Source organism: Quercus robur, chromosome 4 (assembly GCF_932294415.1).
Source record: "Quercus robur chromosome 4, dhQueRobu3.1, whole genome shotgun sequence".
In the NCBI taxonomy this organism is placed as follows: Eukaryota; Viridiplantae; Streptophyta; class Magnoliopsida; order Fagales; family Fagaceae; genus Quercus; species Quercus robur.
The window spans coordinates 77,805,717-77,824,841 of record NC_065537.1 but is presented as its reverse complement, the minus strand read 5'-3'; the positions used below and the strand labels follow the sequence as shown (position 1 = coordinate 77,824,841).

General features: G+C 40.2%; 2 protein-coding genes across 2 annotated transcripts; both read left to right on the top strand.

The window, feature by feature from the left end:
• The first annotated feature begins 13,750 nt into the window (after window positions 1–13,750).
• On the top strand, window positions 13,751–14,605 carry LOC126722675 (uncharacterized). Its single transcript, XM_050425832.1, has one exon. The coding sequence runs from the start codon at window positions 13,751–13,753 to the stop codon at window positions 14,603–14,605; it is 855 nt and encodes a 284-aa protein (XP_050281789.1).
• Window positions 14,606–14,623: 18 nt separating this feature from the next.
• LOC126722674 (uncharacterized) lies at window positions 14,624–17,515 on the top strand. The gene is made up of 2 exons (XM_050425831.1): window positions 14,624–14,700; window positions 15,979–17,515. Exons 1-2 carry the CDS (start codon window positions 14,624–14,626, stop codon window positions 17,513–17,515), a joined length of 1,614 nt encoding a protein of 537 aa, XP_050281788.1.
• The last annotated feature ends 1,610 nt before the right edge of the window (window positions 17,516–19,125 follow it).

Here is a 19,125-nt window from a genome sequence, read left to right as displayed (position 1 = left end):
TGTTATCCCTTTAGAGGCAAGCTTCCCAATGCTGAGGATGAGCTTCTTCACTCCAAGTAATAATGATGAACTACTAGGGAAGAGCCTAGATCTGATCAATGAACGAAGAGAAAAGGCAGTGATCCAGTTGGCCTATTACCACCAGAAGCTCAAGCAGAGATATGATGCCAATGTGAAGCTGAGACCACTAGCACCAGGGGACTTAGTGTTGAAGAAAGTTGTGGGTGCTGCCAAGAACCCATCCTGGGGAAAGCTGGGACCCGATTGGGAAGGACCATACCGAATTATTTTAGTAGCGGGAATAGGTGCATACTACTTAGAAGACTTAGATGAAAAAACTGTATCTCGTCCATGGAATGTAAATGACCTGAGAATGTATTATTATTAATAAAAGCATTTCTCTAATTCAAATTTTAAGTCTATTATGGTTATATGTCTTGTATTTTGGCAACCATCTAAGTACTAGACAGAACCAAGGTCTTGCATGGTTCTTAGACTCAAACTTATGGGAAACTAGTTACTTCCAGAAAAATCTAAGTACTAAATAGAACCAAGGTCTTGCATGGTCCTTGGACTCAGGCCTATGGGGAAACTAGTTACTTCCAGAAAAATCTAAGTACTAGATAGAACCAAGGTCTTGTATGGTCCTTGGACTCAGACCTATGGGGAAACTAGTCACTTCCAGAAAAATTTAAGTACTAGATAGAACCAAGGTTTCGCATGTTCCTCGAACTCAAACCTATGGGAAAATTAACTACTTTCAGCAAGAGCTTAGGTGGCAAGTCCAAATGTTGGGCGGATCCTCGGATCACAACCATTGAAGAAAATAGCAAGATTAAGCATTCATGCAAGTTGCAAATACAGCCTAAGTGTACGCTCGGTACCTCGGATCATCTACTCGACCCCCGCCCCTTAAAGATGTGAGCAAACACAAACTAAGTGTCCCCTTAATGCCGGTGAGTTAAAATTTAAAGGTCTAACTTCAAATATGGTATGTACATAACCATTTTTACCCATTAGGATAACCAACTCATGAAACACGAGATTCACACTAATAATAATAATAATAATAATAATAATAATAATAACAATAAACATATAATGTAAAAAAAAGGGAATTTCATACATTCAATCTAAAGGTCTCGTTACAATGATTCCAATGTTCAAAAAAAAAAGGGGGGGGAGGGGGCAAAACTAAAACGGAAGCTAGTCAAGATGGCCTATTTCTTCAACTTTATCTTGATTCCTTGCTTAGAGAGCTGAGTAGAAACGGTCTCAGGATCCTTGGAGCCCTCACTTGGGGGAACGGTCTGAAGGGGCTCAACAAGGAGAGCTTACTCCTTGGCATGAGGGTCCTGAGCATCAGCTGTAGACTCTGCAGTCTTCTGGGGCGCTTCAGGGTTTAAGCCTTCATTTGTTTCTATCGCCCCAAGAAGTTCACTCTCCTCGGCTGGCTCATTAAGAGCGGTTATAGCCAGAGCAGCCTTAGGCCGAGCAGTCTTAGCCTTTTTAGGAGCATCCTTAACCTCAGAGCTAGAGGGAGCAGTTTCCTGGATAGCAGGAGGGTAGTATACATTCTCTATCTTCCACAGATCTGATGACGCCCCAACCCCGGCTTATTTAAGGGCTTCATTCCAAACCCGGGAACAGTAGAGCCTACATACCCTAGGTACTTAAGCCTTGAGAGTGGCCTGGGTTTCAGCCACACCCAAGGCATAAGCCTCCTCCTCGGCTTTCTCCCTAGAGCTCTCAGCCTCTGCCCTAGCGAACTCCGCCTCTTCCTTAGCCCTCAAGGCTTCATCCTTGGCCCACTCCGCGATGTTCTTGGCCCCCTCTGCCTCGGACAACTTCTTCTTTAGATTAGTGATTTGCTCATTGGCAATCTTCAGCTGATCCTTAGTTTTGAGTAGGTGCCTCGTCTGGTTTTTGGCCTGTTTTTGAGCGCTAGCTAGGCCTGATTCAGCGTTATCTCTTGCCTTTGTCATCTTCTTCAGATCCTCCCTTGCTTTCAAGAGATTAGCCTCGGAGTTTTTAAGGGTCCGCGTAGCATCCAAGCACTTGTCACGCTCGAGCTCCAAGGCCCTGCTCTGGTCGTTAGCTACCTTTTCTAATCTATAAGTGGCCTAGATAGCCTGCCAATTGAAACAAGCACACAGTGAGTTGGAAACCAAAGAACAAAGGTTAACGGAGTCATAAGTGTTAGAAGTCTTACCATGCCCAAGTACCTTTTGATGCTGAGGGAGACCTCCTGCCTCCTTAAATTCCCCAACTCGGCCATATCAGTGGGAAGTAGCAGGGACCTCTCCAGCGCATCGGCCACATAGGTGCCTTCACCTCCTTGGAAGTCCCTGAGGGAGGCATTGTCCATCAAAGGCTCCCCGTGGAGCATTGGGGCAGGAAGCCAGACCTGGGGCTCGGACTGAGTGGCGACTTCTTTTTCTTGGCCCTGGTGCCTGATTTTTAATTGTTTTGAAGCTCGTAAGGCTTCATCTTCCTCCCGAGAGGAGCACTTTGCCTTTGGAAGCCCTCTTCCTTTTTGGATCAGTGGGCTTGGGCCGAGAAGGCAGAGTCGACTAAGGGGGAGGAGGAAGTTTGGACCGTGGAGATGATGGCTGTGATTGGTGGAAAATGACCTGGTCTGAGTAGGTTGAAGCTTGGGTGGAGGAGGGGAAAGCTGGGATTGTGGCTTCCCCGACGCATCCTTCCCTGGTTGGCCCTCGATTAGGTCGAGAAAGTTGGTTGGAGATTTTCTCTTAAAACCTATTTCAGCTTGAGAAGAAGTCCCTATTGATAGGAGATCCGCTTCAGTCAGACTGGGGTTGCCTAAGTCACTAGAGGGATCCTCAGATAGATTAACTTGGTCGAATACACCAAATTCGTCCTCAGGCGGACCCAAATTACCCTCAGCCTCTGTTGCTTGATGGGATGAAGAAGGTCCTGCCAACGGAATGCCTTCTGGGACAGGAGATCCTTCGGGAAGCAAGAACCCATGTTCTGCTACGGTGATTCTGTGAAGCCGAGGATCTTTAGCTCTGATCACGTACTTCGGAGCCGAGAATGATTTCTGGATGGGATCGTACCCGAGAATCTTGTGAGCGGCTCTGACTTAGTTGTCAGCTTCGTTCACAAAGACCTCCGCCTTAAGGATGGTTTCCAAATCTTCCCGGTTGACTAAGTGAAAGTGTCATTCAAAGGCATATGGATCTGCGAAAAAAGAAAGCCTATTCATATCAGCCACCGAACAATGCAAACTATGACAACACAAAAAATTAACCCTCTCCCACTCTAAATATCCCACCTGGTTCCCCTTCCTCAGTTGGACAAGGAAGGCCGTCGTGCCACTCCCTAAACACGATGAGAAAGTCCTTATTTAACCCTTTACTGGACTCGGGGAGGCGCTGAATAAGCCGAACCTTATCATCCCTTGTTTTCATATAATATGATTTACCCTTTAAGTGTTGGAGGTTGAAGCACCAGTTTACATCGTGATGGGTTAACCTCAACCCCATTTTCTCGTTTAAGGCGTCCACACAACCCATGATCCTAAACACGTTGACAGCGCACTGGGTGGGAGCTAATCGGAAATGCCTAAGGTAGTCCCTCATCACCGGCCCCATAGGGATTCTCATACCACCTTCTATGAAGGCGATTATGGGAATCACTACTTCACCCTCTTGCCTCCTAAAATGCCACTCCCCCTCTTCACAGTATCTCAAACCTACATTACTGGGTATCCTATAATCGACGACGAATTTCTCCATTGCCTCTTCGGACTCAACCAACTTTTTTAACTTACCCATCCCTAGAAATGGCTAAAAGACTCAGGGAAGGAAGAAAGAAAGAGAGGAATAAGAGGAAAAGAAACTTAGAAGAGAAAGAACATGAGTTAGAGAGAGAAGAAAACTTACAGGAATGAGGAAAAGCTCTTCGGACAGGCTTTTTATACTGAAAAGACATGTGAGTTTGGCTGGAAATTTGACTGAACTCAGGATATGTGCACAAGAACTCTTGAGTGTAAAAGTAAAGAGGCAAATCGGTTCAAATGGGTATCTATACCTCCAATTAAAAATAACCGTGTGGGTTTTCTTGCCCATCAAGTTAAAGAAATCCCTACCGTTAGATTACCATCACACCGTTGAATGTGGGGAGCACAGAGCCTCCAGAATTTAATGAGGGTGCGCTCCGTATACCGAAGCACCAGGAACGTGCCTTGGATAGGTGGAAAGACTCTAGCACTAACGGAGGACAAGACTTGACAAGCCATGACAAAGGCCCAAGGACATAAAAATCCTCCTTGTCCAAGGAGCCGGACAACAGGATTTTGAGGGGCTATTGTGGGGTCAAAGAACTTAGCAACCCTGGCCTATTTTATACTAAGCTCAAGGCCCACGTTGAGGAGGAAGAAATGCCTGAGGACGAATGAAGAAAGTCCAAATTGCCAAGAAACATCGTCGAGGACAATCTTGTCTTCAACCAACCGAGATCATAGAAGGAAAGAGCGGCACGTCATCAAAGGCAGCCTCCTAGAGCATCCTAAGAAAAAGGACAAGTATAGTGGGTCAGCCATGAGAGCATGGTGGAGGAGCCATTCAAGGAGAAACTATCATCTCCACATTAAATGCCCACAACTAACGTTCTGGCCGCATTAATGAGGAAATGACCCCTGAACAGTGCTGCATTGGTTGCTGCAACTCACAGAAGGCTTAGGAAGGTGGCTGATGGGACAAATACTCGAGTAATGACTCACATGATCAACAGATGGAGGGCCAAGATCAACTGGAAAGGGGTATATAATGCAAGAAATCCTCCAGGAAAAAGGGAGAAGGAGAGAATACAGTAGCAATTTGTATGATCTTTGAAACCTCTGTAACCAAGCACTGAAGAAATAAGAAGAACAATAAGTTCCTCGGTTGGGGGCCGAGGATAGAATTTAATACTTTAGTTCACGTCCTTGTTATTCAATCCACTCATAGCCATGCCTAGTTGTTGTAATCCTCACTAAGGCCTAGTTCTTAAACCCATTATCTATAAATTTATTGTATTGAACTAATTGGGTCTGAGTTCACTCATCTAATAGAAGAAGTGCTCAAACCCAGTCCCTACAGGTTGGTTTTGGATTTTTTTTTTAATTTTTTTATTTTTTTGTGTGTGGATATAATTCTATAGTAGGAGGAGGATGATTTGAACCTTGAACATCTTATTTCAAAATACGAAAAAGTATCAATTAAACTACAAAGTTCTTGACAAATTATAAATTAGTTAAATGTTTTATGCATTGATTTATATTTTATGCTTATATCTTGCCTATACATGCTTCTTTGAATCTGGTTACCATAATAATATAAATAAAATACGTGAATGCAAGAGTATGGTGAGCCCAAAATTTCATAATTAGTTCACTAATACCCTATTATCAGATCAAAACTTATAATAATAATTTTTGCTAATTTTTTATACTTTAAAAATAAATTTTATCGCATTCCTAATATTCAAAATTTGGGTGTTATTTATATTGATGTGAATGTGTTTTCCAAATTCTTAGGTAAGTTCCACGTTGATTTGGAGTGAGCTCATTCTTGTGTTTATAGATTTATTGTTGTTTTAAATTAGGGGATCAAAGCTTAACTTGTCAAATAGCACATCAAAATAAGGAAAGTTTTGACATCATTTTTATGGGAAATGAAAAAAACTGTCAAAATATTAATGATTTTTTTTTTCTTTTCCCATAAAAACTTTCTTTAAATGGATTATTAATTAATGCCCTAAAGGCATTCATTAGCAGTTCCCTTTATTTATTAGCTAAAGAACATTGATTTTTTTAGGTTTAAATCTTTGAAACTTATAATTTATCTAATGGAAAATTCGATGACACATGCCTTTTGTTATCTTTTTTTTTTTCTTTTCTTGCCTAAAATGGGTGTTCATTAAAAACTTAGTAAGCTAAACATTGCACCTAAACTCATATAGAATGATAAAGATGAAAGTAATAATGACAAAATTTTCATTGTGTATGGTTGAAGGTATTTGATGAAGAGTTTCAATTGTAGCATATGACATCATTCATTACAAAAATTTAAATATTGTGACAATATCTTAGCAAAACCTAGTTGCTTATTGTTGGAAGATAATGATATTTGTTATCATTATTATTATTATTTTTTTGTGAGTGGATATTGTCTTTAGCAAATAAGTACTAGAAACTTATAATAAAATAGATATTCATATGTTAAATAGCTACCCTAACTTTGTGTGTGATCAAAATTTTTATACTAATGAGATTAATTTTGTATGACATACACTTTTTATGTATATAATTTCATACTTCTTCAAATAGATATTTTATCTTAATTTTCTCACTCTCTTGTAAAGTGTCATATAAAATCAAGATTCAATTTCACCAATTTAATGGGATCCGCTTTCGTAGAATTGATGAGGCTCGTCTTGGAATATTAATTATACGAGATAAGGAAGGGAAAATGATTGCCTTAATGAGCTAGATAATAGTGATGCCACCCACCATGCATTGATAAGCCATGGCTGCAAGAATGATAGTGCAGTTTGTAAGGGACATGGTCATAAGGGAAGCAATATTTGAAGGAACAAAACTGTTTATGACTTGCTTGAGCTTGTTTCAAGAAAATGCTTATTTATGTTAAATTAAACTCAAGCCTAAATTTAGACTCGACTTTAAATGAGTCAAATCAAACATAATAATATATACGAGGCTCAATTAAACTATATATAATATTATATCTTTATATGTATGCCTATCTATTAATATACTAATGATTTAAAAGAATAATAATTATATTGATTTGAGATTGGATTGTATAAGTTGGTAAATAGATTCATATGGTATGAAATTGATATTTTTAGTTTATTGATAATATAAACAATCAATTCGTAGTAAATATTTAAAAATTTGTAAATGGTTAAACAATTTTTAGTCATGGTTTTACTATATATATATATATATATATAGGAAAAGATTAAATTAATTAATTAATATTTCGTGAATAAGCTCAAGCTTATTCAATAAGCAAATGAACCAAATTTAAACATACTTGTTTGGTGATAAGCTCTAACTTGGTTCATGTTCAAAATAAAATTAAATAATAAACAAATTTAGACTTTAAATATTTGGTTTCGCTTGGCTTGTTTACAACCCTAATAAAATATATATAAATTGGTGTAAAGGCTCTAGACAAACACAGCTTGGTCTTGGTACACGTTAAAAGAAAAAGAAAAAGAAAAAGAAAAAATAGCAGCGCACATGCACTAGCAAGTTTAGCTAAAGATTTATAGAGGGGATGAAAACATGGATTGCTTCATTACTTGCACTAGTAGAGCATATTATGGCTTCTGATTTAGCCATGGTTTGATTAATAAAATATCTACATTTATTCTTTCTTTTTCTGTATTTTTAAAGTGCTCTAATTTTATATCATTTTTTTATATAATTTAAACCACTTCTTGATCAATTAAAACTACTTTAAGTGTTTTGAATCCATTTAAACCCTACAATTCATTTAAAATTATCTAAAATTTCACATCAAAATTTGATATTAACTCAAAGATACCTTCAATGAATTTTTTTCTAAAAATTCAACAGTTCATTTTCAATATATTTTCCATAATGGGTTTAAAATTTACAAACATTATTGTATTTTGTAAAAAATAAAACTATTGTATAATAAAAAAAAGAAGTCACATTATAAAGTAAAAAATTAAATTTATAAAAATAGGCTAACCATCTACCATCTTATTTTTTAAAATTAAAATGTATGTCAAAAGTATTGTAGCTCAATTAATTGGTGTCTCCTCATATTTCCAAGACATATAAGGTCTGTAGGGACTAGATTCGAGCACTTCTTCTATTGGATGAGTGGACTCAAGCCCAACTAACCCAATACAATAAATTTATAGAGAATGAGTTTAAGAACTAGGTCTTAGTTAGGATTACAACAACTAGACATGGTTATGTATGGATTGAATAACAAGGATATAGACTAAAGTATGAAATTCTGTCATCGGGCACTTTGTCCGAGGAACTTAGTGTTCTTCTTCTTTCTTCAGGGCTAGGTTACAAAGGTTTCCAAGATCATGCAAATTGCTCCCGTTTGCTCCTTTTTTTTTTCTCTGCCCACTTTCCCGGAGGATTTCTCGCATTATATATCCCCCTACGGTCGATTTTGGCCCTCCATCTGTTGATCATGCAGGTCACTACTCGAGTGCTTGTCCCATCAGCCACCTTCCCAAATTTTTAGTGAGTTGTAGCAACCAAGACCGCACTGTTCAGGGGTCATTTCCTCATTAATACGACCGAAATGTTAGTTATGGGCATTTAATGCGGAGAAACTGTGCGGAGGTGACAATTTCTCCTTGAACTGTTCCTACACCATGCCCTCGTGGCTGTCCTACAGTACTTGTCCCTTTTCTTGGGATGCTCTGGAAGGCTGCCGTTGATGACAGGCTGTTCTTCCTTGCCAGGATCTGGATTGGCTGAGGACACGATTGTCCTTGGCGATTTTTTTGGGCCATTTGAGTCTTCTTTATTCGTCCTCGGCGTGGGCCTTGGGCCTAGTATGAGGTGGGCCGGGGTTGTCAAATTTTTTTACCCCACAAGGTCAAAATTTCACCTCTCCAATATAACTATCAAATTATCAACCAAAAAAAAAAAAAGAACTAAAATTTATGAAGTAATCAAGAGTCATAATCTACCAAATATTATGCTTGTATGTTTTTTCGAAGTTAAAAAAAAAAAAAAAAAAAAAAAAAAAAAAAACCAAACATGCTTCCAATTCAAATTTTTTTAGTAGGTAATAATGATATTTTATTTATAAAAAAATACAAAGAAAGAATCTGAGGTGCTCATAATAAATAAATAAATAAAATCTAACGTGTATACTAGTTGACGTATACCATATGATTCTAGACATAATTATAGTCAATATTTTTTTAGACAAATTACGTGGCCCTCAAGGCATTGTCTTTTGCGTTTGAGTTGGGATTTCGAAGTGCTAGCCTTGAAGGCGATTCTCTTGGACTGATTCAAGTTTTGAAGTCAAAGAAGCGTAGCTTATCACCAACGGGTTTATTGATTGAAGATGTGAAAGTGTTTGCTAACAATTTTGTAAGATTGTTGTATTCTCACATTAAGAGAAACGGAAATAGGGTTGTTCATAGTCTGGCTAAATATGCATTATGCATACCAGATTTTTAAGTATGGATGGAAGATATCCCATCACATATTATTTCGATTTTACAATTGGATGTAGTTGAATTACATTAATAAAATCCATCAGTTTCCTTCTCCAAAAAAAAAAAAAAAAAAAAAAAAGTTCTCAATAAAATCAAAGAGCAATCTATTTGGATCCCAAGACATCCAATGAAATAATTTCCCTACAAAATGCTAAATTAAACATTTAATAGGAACGACTCTTAGTAGTGAAACAACAAGGCCTGTTTGGTAAGAGATTTCTATTAATGTTGTTTAAGTTTCGTGAAAATACGTGTAGATAAAAAAAAATGTGTAAAAATACATATTGTGATATTTAAATTTTTTATTTTATTTTATTTAAACATCATTATCAAACGAGGCCAAGTATGCAATTAGTTAAAAGCCAGCTATAATATAAACTAAATAAATGAAGTAGCAAGAGAGACGCCACAGAACTTGGGAGTGAAAAGAGTGAATTAGGATCAGTGCAATACCTAAATCATTCATATATTTTTTTTACTTTTTATTTCTTTTAACTTTTTTCTTAACTTTTCTAAATCAATGATTGAGGTTGAAAGTTACTTTTTACAACTATCAATCTCAACCATTTATAAAAATTACATCAACCCTAAATATTGCAATTATTCCCAATCCAAAAAGGGTTACTCTGTTCAGTGAAAAGTTCAAGAAAACAGACATGTTTTGGGTTTTTTTTTTTTTTTTTTTGGTCACGTTTCTTCACGCGGTGTCAAAAGTCAAGATTGACAGCTTTAATTGGTTGCTTTTTTTCCATTTCATATGGAATCCAGCGCTTTGCTCATGAGTCATGACTTTTGGAATCCAGCCAAAGGAACTCATTAGCTCGGTAGGAAGTTTCGAGCATAATTTGCATCAGGGGATATATGGAATTTTATTTTATATATATATATTTATATATATTTTTTTTTTGTTGCTAATATACGGGAGTCTTTTGGCTAAATATTGCTAAATCCGAAATTTATTTGCGTTATAGGTACTGTTCTAACTTATTTAACGAAATGAGGAAAGAGAGTGAATTTCGGTGTTGCCGAAATTCAACAAAAGTATGAGAGAGAAAGAGGAAAAGTGAAAGAGAGAAATTTTTGAATTTTGGCAACGGTGTTACTGAAATTTTTGCTACCCAAATTCCCTGCCTGAGTGTGTCCTGTGCTCGAAGTGTGAGTGCCCAAAAAAAAAAAAAAACTAATTGCGGCAATGCCATTGCTGAAATAGGGGAAATTTTTTTGGTAATTGTGGCAATGCCATTGCCGAAAATGGGAGGGGAAAAAAATTGGAATGGAATTGTGGCAATGGTATTGCCGAAATAGGTGAAATTTTTTTTTGTCAATTGTAGCAATGTCATTGCCGAAAATGGGAGGAAAAAAAAATGTGGTTGCTGAAATCTGGGGAGGAATTTAAAAAAAAAATGGTTACGTTCACAACATTTTCACAACAAATCACAGGTTATTAGTTATTATTAGTTCAAATTTGAATTTAAAACTGAGATTGCTTTTTTAATCCAACAATAACAACATTTTCCAACAATGCTATTGCCACAATTCCATTCCAATTTTTTTTTCCCCTCCCATTTTCGACAATGACATTGCCACAATTACCAAAAAAAAAATTTTCCCTATTTCGGCAATGGCATTGCCGTAATTAGTTTTTTTTTTTTGGGCACTCACACTTCGAGCACAGGACACACTCAGGCAAGGAATTTGGGCAGCAGGAATTTCGGAAACACTGTTGCCGAAATTCAAAATTTTCTCTCTCCCACTTTTTCTTTTTCTCTATCATACTTTTGTTGAATTTCGACAACGGTGTTGCCGAAATTCACTCTCTTTCCTCATTTCCCTAAATAAGTTGGAACAGTACCTATAACGTAAATAAATTTCGGATTTAGCAATATTCAGCCAAAAGACTCAATATACGATGCCTTAATTCTTAGAAGCTATTTACCGTAAATCTATTATATAATTCCATTGGATTCTAATTACAATATACATTGTGTAAAGTGGCATCTATAATAAAGATTCAATTATTCAAATGCTCCAATTTAATGGGCCCTTTTTCGTGAAATTGATGAGGCTGGTCTTGGAATAATTATCCGAGATAATAAAAAGAAGAAAAAATAGTTGCCTTGACAAGCCTACCACGACGATGATATCAAATTGTTATTTGTAGTTTATTAACAATATAAACAATCCATTCATAGTAAAAATTTATAAATTTGTGAATGATTAAATAATTTTTAGTCATGGTTTTATTATATATTTTAAAATAATAAATCAATTAAATAGGTCGTGAACAAGCCTGAGCTTTTTCGATAAGCAAGTGAACTAAACTTGAATATATAATCTTGTTTAGTGTTAAAGTAATAGCTTGGATTATGTTCAAAATTAAATTAAATAATGAAAAAATTTGAACTTTAAATATTCGACTTCGCTTGGCTCGACTCGTTTATAATAGAAGTTGCACAAGTTGATTTTAAGGCTATAAATACAACTTGATATATGTAGGGGCAAAGACTACAAATCATGTAATGGGCCTTGGGCCCCACCCAGAACAATTAGCAATGTCCGAGGAGAGGAAATGGTTACTAAAGGGATTTCCAACTTAGCTCTCGTAGACAAGGGGCATTTGGAGGGCGGTCCAAGGAGGAATGTCTTCTCGGACGTGATGAATATAGCTCAAACATGCACTCTAGCTACTAGAAGGACCCCCCCAATAGGCATTAGCAGTAGGGACGCGCCCCACAGACCTGCAGAAAAGAAGGAAACGCAAAATATCCAAGGAAAGACTACTGCTACCGCATTAAATACGTTGTAGCTACTTTTCTGGCCACATTAATGTGGAGAGGACCTGTGAACAGTGCTACCTTGGCCACCACAACTCACAGAAAGTTGAAAAGGGGTGTCCGATGGGACAAGCACTCAAGTAAAGATCTAGATGATCGACAAGTGTAGGATCACGATGGCTTCAAGAAGACCATATAAGATGGGGAGTCCCTATGAGAAGGGGGGGAGAAAAAAGAAAGAGAATATGATAGCAGTATAAACGACCATAATATTCAAACAAAGATCAATATATATTCATTCACCCTCCTCGGACTGAAAATCTATGGATGTTAACATGTATTATTTGAGTTCAATCGTTGTATAGTCCAATACTAACCGTTATCCAATTCGCTAAGACCTAGTTCTACAGCCCACTCTCTACAAATTTATTGTTTTTGGGCTCCTTAGACCAAGACTCCATACCTCTTGGGCATGGGCTTCGAATTACGACCCTACAATTGGCGCCGTCTATGGGAAGAGCTTGTGCCTCAGCAAGTGCAACGGTTAAATATGGTGGGATCAGGTCCACATAGAATAGAGCCTGCAGACTCCCAACGACATGACAACTTTCTTAACCTCGAACGGGAAAGAGATCAAGACAAGCGATGAGAAGGTAGTGTACATACCACCCATACAAGCAGAAGCCGTTCGAGGGGGAAAGGTCATGTATCCCAAAAGCAGGACGATAACAGAGCTCTACAGTAGGAGATTGACGACTTGAAGAGGAAGTTGCATCGAGCGCAATGGAGGCATCCCCACTCCAGCCCGGACACCAGTGATGAAAAGGACAACGAATACATGCGAAGGTCGAGAACTCCACCAAGTGAAACCTTATTCTATGAAGAAGAGTAACATCACAAACGCAATCACAGAAGTCCGTCCTATAAGGGCCTGGTAAACGACGAGCAAAGCCTTGGATCGAATCTCCCAGTCACCCTTCACACGTAAGATAGAGGGGGCTGAACTTCCTTGGCGATTCCATCAACCTACTTTCACCATATATAACGGTCGGACGGACCCCGTAAAGCACATAAGTCAGTTCAACCAGAGGATGGCCGTCTATTCCAAAGACGAAGCTTTGATGTGCAAAGTATTTCCATCTAGTCTAGGACCAATGGCGATGAGATGGTTTGACGGCCTCAGGTCGAACTCCATAAATTCCTTTAAGCAGCTAACCCAGGCCTTTGGCTCTCACTTCATCACGAGCAGCAGGGTTCCTCGACTTTTGGATTCCTTTCTGTCTTTATCCATGTGACAAGGGGAGACCCTAAAGGCCTACTCGGATAGGTATTAGGAGATGTACAATGAGATAGAGGGCAATTATAATGACGTCACCATCAATACCTTCAAGAGATGCCTGCCAACCAAGCACGGTTTTAGAAAATCCTTGACTGGGAAACCGGTCACCAGCCTGTGCCAGCTCGTGGACCAAATCGACAAGTACAAGAGGGTCGAAGAGGACCAATAGTTGGGTAAGGGTAAAGCGAAGGTTGTCCTTCAGGAGAGGAGGGACTTCAAGTCGGACCAATTTAGCAGCAATAACCGACCGAGGAGAGATTACACAAAGCAACCCGGATCTGCCAGTGCATATGCAGTCCACGCCGTGTTTCGAGATCTGATACATCAGGTTTTGGAAAAAATCAGGAATGAGCCGTTTTTCAAATGGCCAAATAGGATGGCAGGAGACCCTACAAAGCGCAACCAGAATTTATACATTCAGTACCACCAAGAACCGGGGTATGCCATCAAAGACTGTAGAAACCTGAAGAACCACTTGGATCAGTTGGTCCGAAAGGGAAAATTGGGTCATCTCCTACACCACTCCAATGGCCGACAAGGACAGACGAATGTTAAGACACAGAGGGATACCTTGAGACTGCCTATAGGCATGATAAATGTCATTCTCGCCGCCCCAGGAAGGACCGACTCTCATCCTTCCAGAGTAATGTTTGTAGCTTGGCCTCCCGCTGAAAGTGACGACCGAGAGTCTAAGAAAGCCAAGAGGATGGCCTCACCCATGTTGGGCTTCTCGGATGAAGATAAGGTCGGAACCATCCAACCCCACGATGATGTTCTAGTCGTCACGCTCAGGATTGGGGGATATGATGTGAAGAAAGTGTTAGTCGATCAGGCCAGCGCTGTGGAAGTAATGTACCCCGACCTATACAAGGGGCTGAATCTAAAACCCGAAAATTTAACGGCATACGACTCCTCTCTGGTAAGTTTCGAAGGGAAGACCGTTACTCCAAGAGGCCGGATCAGACTGCCCATACAAAGAGGCTTGGACATAATGGAGGTGGACTTCATAGTGGTGGACTCATATTCATCCTACACAACCATTGTAGCTAGGCCTTGGCTTTATGCCCTAGGGGCTGTTTCTTCTATCTTGCACCAGAAGGTGAAGTACCCGTCGGAGGGTCGGGTTATAGAAGTTATAGGGGATCAGACCATGGCCAGACAGTGTGTGGTGTCCGCCATCTCACGACGACCTAGTGCCGAGCCCTCAACCTTTATTGAGAGCGACTTATAGCAATCAACAGCCTCGGCAATGCCTGGTGGGGGATTAGCCAAGGAGGCAAATTGTGAAGATCTGGAAAAGGTTCCTGTGGGCATTGATCCAGAAAGGTTCTTTCAAGTCGATTTGGAACTACCTCCCCAAGAGAAAGGAAAACTAATTGATTTTCTCAGGAAAAATGTGGACGTGTTTGCATGAGACGCTTATAAGGCCTCGGGGGTTGATTCGAACTTCATATGCCACCACCTTGATGTTAATCCATCCATTACGCCCAAGAAGCAATCCCCTCGGCGTCCATCAAAAGAGCATGCTAACGCGGTTAAGGAGGAGATGATGAAACTTAAGAAAGCAGGGGCTATCAAAGAAGTTTTTTACCCTGAGTGGTTGGCCAATACTGTGATGGTGAAGAAGAAAAGCAGAAAATGGCGCGTCTGTGTAGACTTCATGGACCTGAATAAGGCCTGCCCAAAAGATCCCTTCCCTATGCCTCAAATAGATCGATTGGTAGACGCAATCGCAGGACATCCTCGAATGAGCTTCTTAGACGCCTTTCAAGGGTACCATTAGATACCCCTGGCTGTAGACGACCAAGAAAAGACAGCTTTTGTCACCCCCATCGGAAACTACCACTATAAGGTGATGCCTTTTGGTTTAAAGAACGCCAATTCCACCTACCAGAGAATGATGACCAGAATGTTTGAGTCGCAGATGGGTAAGAATATTGAAGTCTACATAAATGACATGGTGGTAAAGAGCAAATTGGTGTCCGAACATATGAGAGACCTCGGCGACATCTTTGAAATCCTAAGAAGACACAAGCTGCGTCTCAACGTGTCTAAGTGTTCATTCGAAATGGGCTCAGGAAAGTTCTTAGGCTATATGGTGACCCACAGACGTATCGAAGTTAGCCTCGATCAAATCAGAGCTATCCATAGCATGCAACAGCCTTAGAATCCCACGGAGGTCCAAAAGCCTACTGGCATGATTGCCGCTTTGAACCATTTTATTTCTCGTTTGGCGGATAGGTGTAGACCTTTTTTTCTCTTGTTGAATAAATGGAAAGGATTCGAATGGACTGAAGAATACGCCTCGGCCTTCCAACAACTTAAAGAGTACTTGTCTTGGCCACCAATCATGTCTAGCCTTGAGGCCGATGAAGTTTTGTTTGCTTACATTTTCGTGGCTCATCACGTAGTAAGCTTAGTGTTGATATGAATGGACAATGGCGTACAATGACCAATCTATTACGCAAGCAATTCATTGCACGAGGCTAAGATTCGCTACCTTTCCCTAGAAAAGGCCATCCTCGCAGTGGTTCAAGCTACACAAAAGCTCCCCCATTATTTCCAAGCACACACAGTTATTATTCTAACCCAACTCTCGCTCAGGTTCATACTCCAGAGCGCTGATTACACAGGGAGAATTGCTAAATGGGGGACGATTCTGGGCGTTTTTGACATTAAGTACATTTCTCGCACCGCCATTAAAGGCCAAGTCCTTACGGATCTGGTGGCTGAATTTGCTGAACCCTTACTAGAAGAAGAAGAAGGAATGCGAAGCATGGATGAAAAATCGATTAGCGTGATCTCTCTACAAAGGCCCACCTGTTGGAAAGTATACGTCGATGGCGCCGCAAATCAAAGGGGCTCTGGGGAGGGACTGGTTCTGCTTTCCCCCAAGGGGATTACCATTGAAAAGTCGCTAAGACTAGGCTTTTCGGCCACGAATAATGAAGCGGAATATGAAACCCTACTGGAAGGAATGTCCATGGTCCAAAAATTGGGTGGGAAATCTGTAAACATGTTCTCGGGCTCAAGACTTATTGTGGGTCAAGTAAATGGGGAATTGGAGGTAAGAGATGAAAGAATGCAAGAGTACTTAGACCAAGCTAAACGTCTATGGTCACATTTCGATTCTTTTAGCCTACTGCACATATCCAGGAGCGGAAACACACACGCCAATTCCCTGGCCACGCTAGCCACCTCCTCGGCTCAATGTTTACCTCGGGTCATACTTGTGGAAGATTTACAAAGGCCCTCGGTAATGAAGATAGAAGTGATCCATGTCCACAACGTCAGAGTGGGGTCTAGCTGGATGGACCCTTTGGTACTGTTTCTAAAAGAGGACACCTTACCCAAAGAGAAGTGCAAAGCCGACAAGATTAGAAGAAAAGCTTCTCGGTTCTGGTTATCCGAGGACTTGAAACTATATAAACGTTCATTTTCAGGACCATACCTACTCTACGTGCACCCTGAGGCCATGGAACTTATCCTAGAGGAATTGCATGAAGGAATTTACGGAAGCCATACAGGAGGCAGGTCCTTGTCCCATAGGGCTATAATCCAAGGCTACCGGTGGCCAAACATGCAGAAAGAGGCGCACAGATACGTGAAGAAATGCGACCAATGCCAGAGGTTTGAGCCAAATATACATCAACTAGGGGGGATCCTCAATCCACTCTCCAGCCCTTGGCCGTTTGCTCAGTGGGGCTTGGATATCGTAGGACCATTTCCTAAAGCAGCAGGGAACAAGAGATATTTATTTACCGGCACTGATTACTTCACTAAATGGGTCGAAGCCGAACCTCTAGCAAATATTAGAGACGTGAATGCCAAGAAGTTCGTCTGGAGAAACATTGTCACCAGGTTCGGAGTTCCTCATACCTTAATTTTGGACAATGGTCTTCAGTTCGATAGTAAGGCTTTCAGAAGGTACTGTGGCGAATTAGGAATTGCGAATAGATACTCCACCCCGGCCTACCCCCAGGGGAACGGGCAGGTTGAAGCCGTTAACAAGGTCATAGTAAATGGGCTGAAGAAAAGGCTAGACGACGTGAAAGGAAGATGGGTGGAAGAGCTACCACATGTCCTATGGACGTATCGAACGACACCCTACAGATCAATAAGGGAACCCCCTTTTCGATGACCTATGGGGCCGAGGCTATCATTCCGCTAGAAACAAACTTTTCGATACTGAAAACCAGCTTATTTTGTCCCAGTGGCAACAATGAGCTGTTGGAGAAGAGTTTGGACCTTATCGAGAAAAGAAGGGAAAGGGCAATGGTCCAACTCGCCTACTACCAATACAAGCTTAAGCAAGGTTATGATGCCAAGGTAAAGCTAAGGCCACTAGCACCTAGGGACCTAGTATTAAAGAAAGTTCTGGGCACTGCAAAAAGCCCTATATGGGGAAAGCTCGGGCCAAATTGGGAAGGACCATATCGTATCACTTCAATGGCCGGCATAGGGGCATACTTTTTAGAAGATTTGGATGAGCATGAAGTACCACGCCCTTGGAATGTAAACAACCTGAAAAGATACTATTATTAATGAAAGTTTCCATTCTTGATAAATCCTTCTATTGTGAAAAGCCTTCGTGCTTCTTATTTCTCATTTAATCAATCCAAGTATTAAACAAAATCTAAATCCTACGTGGCTCCTCGGACCACAGGTTCAGGGGAAATTAATCACCTCGTACTTTTACCCAAGTATTAAACAGAACCTAAGTCTTGCCTGGCTCCTCGGACCACAAGCTAAGGGAAAATTAATCACTTCCTACTTTTACCTAAGTATTAAACAGAACCTAAGTCTTGCGTGGCTCCTCGGACCACAGGCTTAGGGGAAATTAATCACTTCATACTTTTATCCAAGTATTAAATAGAGCCTAAGTTCTGCATGGCTCTTCGGATCATAGGTTAAGGGGAAATTAATCACTTCATACTTTTACCCAAGTATTAAACAGAACCTAGGTCCTGTCTGGCTCCTTGAACCACAAGCTAAGGAGAAATTAATCACTTCGTGCTTTTACCAAGTATTAAACAGAACCTAAGTCCCGCATGACTCCTCGGACCGCAGGTTAAGGGGAAATTAATCACTTCGTACTTTTACCCAAGTATTAAACAGAACCTAAGTCCTGCGTGGCTCCTCCGACCACAGGCTCAGGAGAAATTAATCACCTCGTACTTTTACCCAAGTATTAAACAGAACCTAAGTCTTGCCTGGCTCCTCGGACCACAGGCTAAGGGGAAATTAATCACTTCGTACTTTTACCCAAGTATTAAACAAAAACTAAGTCCCGCGTGGCTCCTTAGACCACAGACTCAGAGAAAATTAATCACTTCGTACTTACCCAAGTATTAAACAAAACCTAAGTCCTGCATAGCTCCTCGGATCACAGGCTAAGGGGAAATTAATCACTTCGTACTTTTACCCAAGTATTAAACAAAACCTATGTCCTACCTGGCTCCTCGGACCACAGGCTAAAGAGAAATTAATCACTTCGTAGTTTTACCCAAGTATTAAACAGAACCTAAGTCCTACGTGGCTCCTCGGACCACAGGCTCAGGGGAAATTAATCACTTCGTACTTTTACCTAAGTATTAAACAGAACCTAAGTCCTACGTGGCTCCTCAGACCACAGGCTAAGGGGAAATTAATCACTTCGTACATTTACCGAAGTATTAAACAGAACCTAAGTCCTGCATGGTTTCTTGGACCACAGGCTCAGGGGAAATTAATTACTTAGGCAGAACGCAA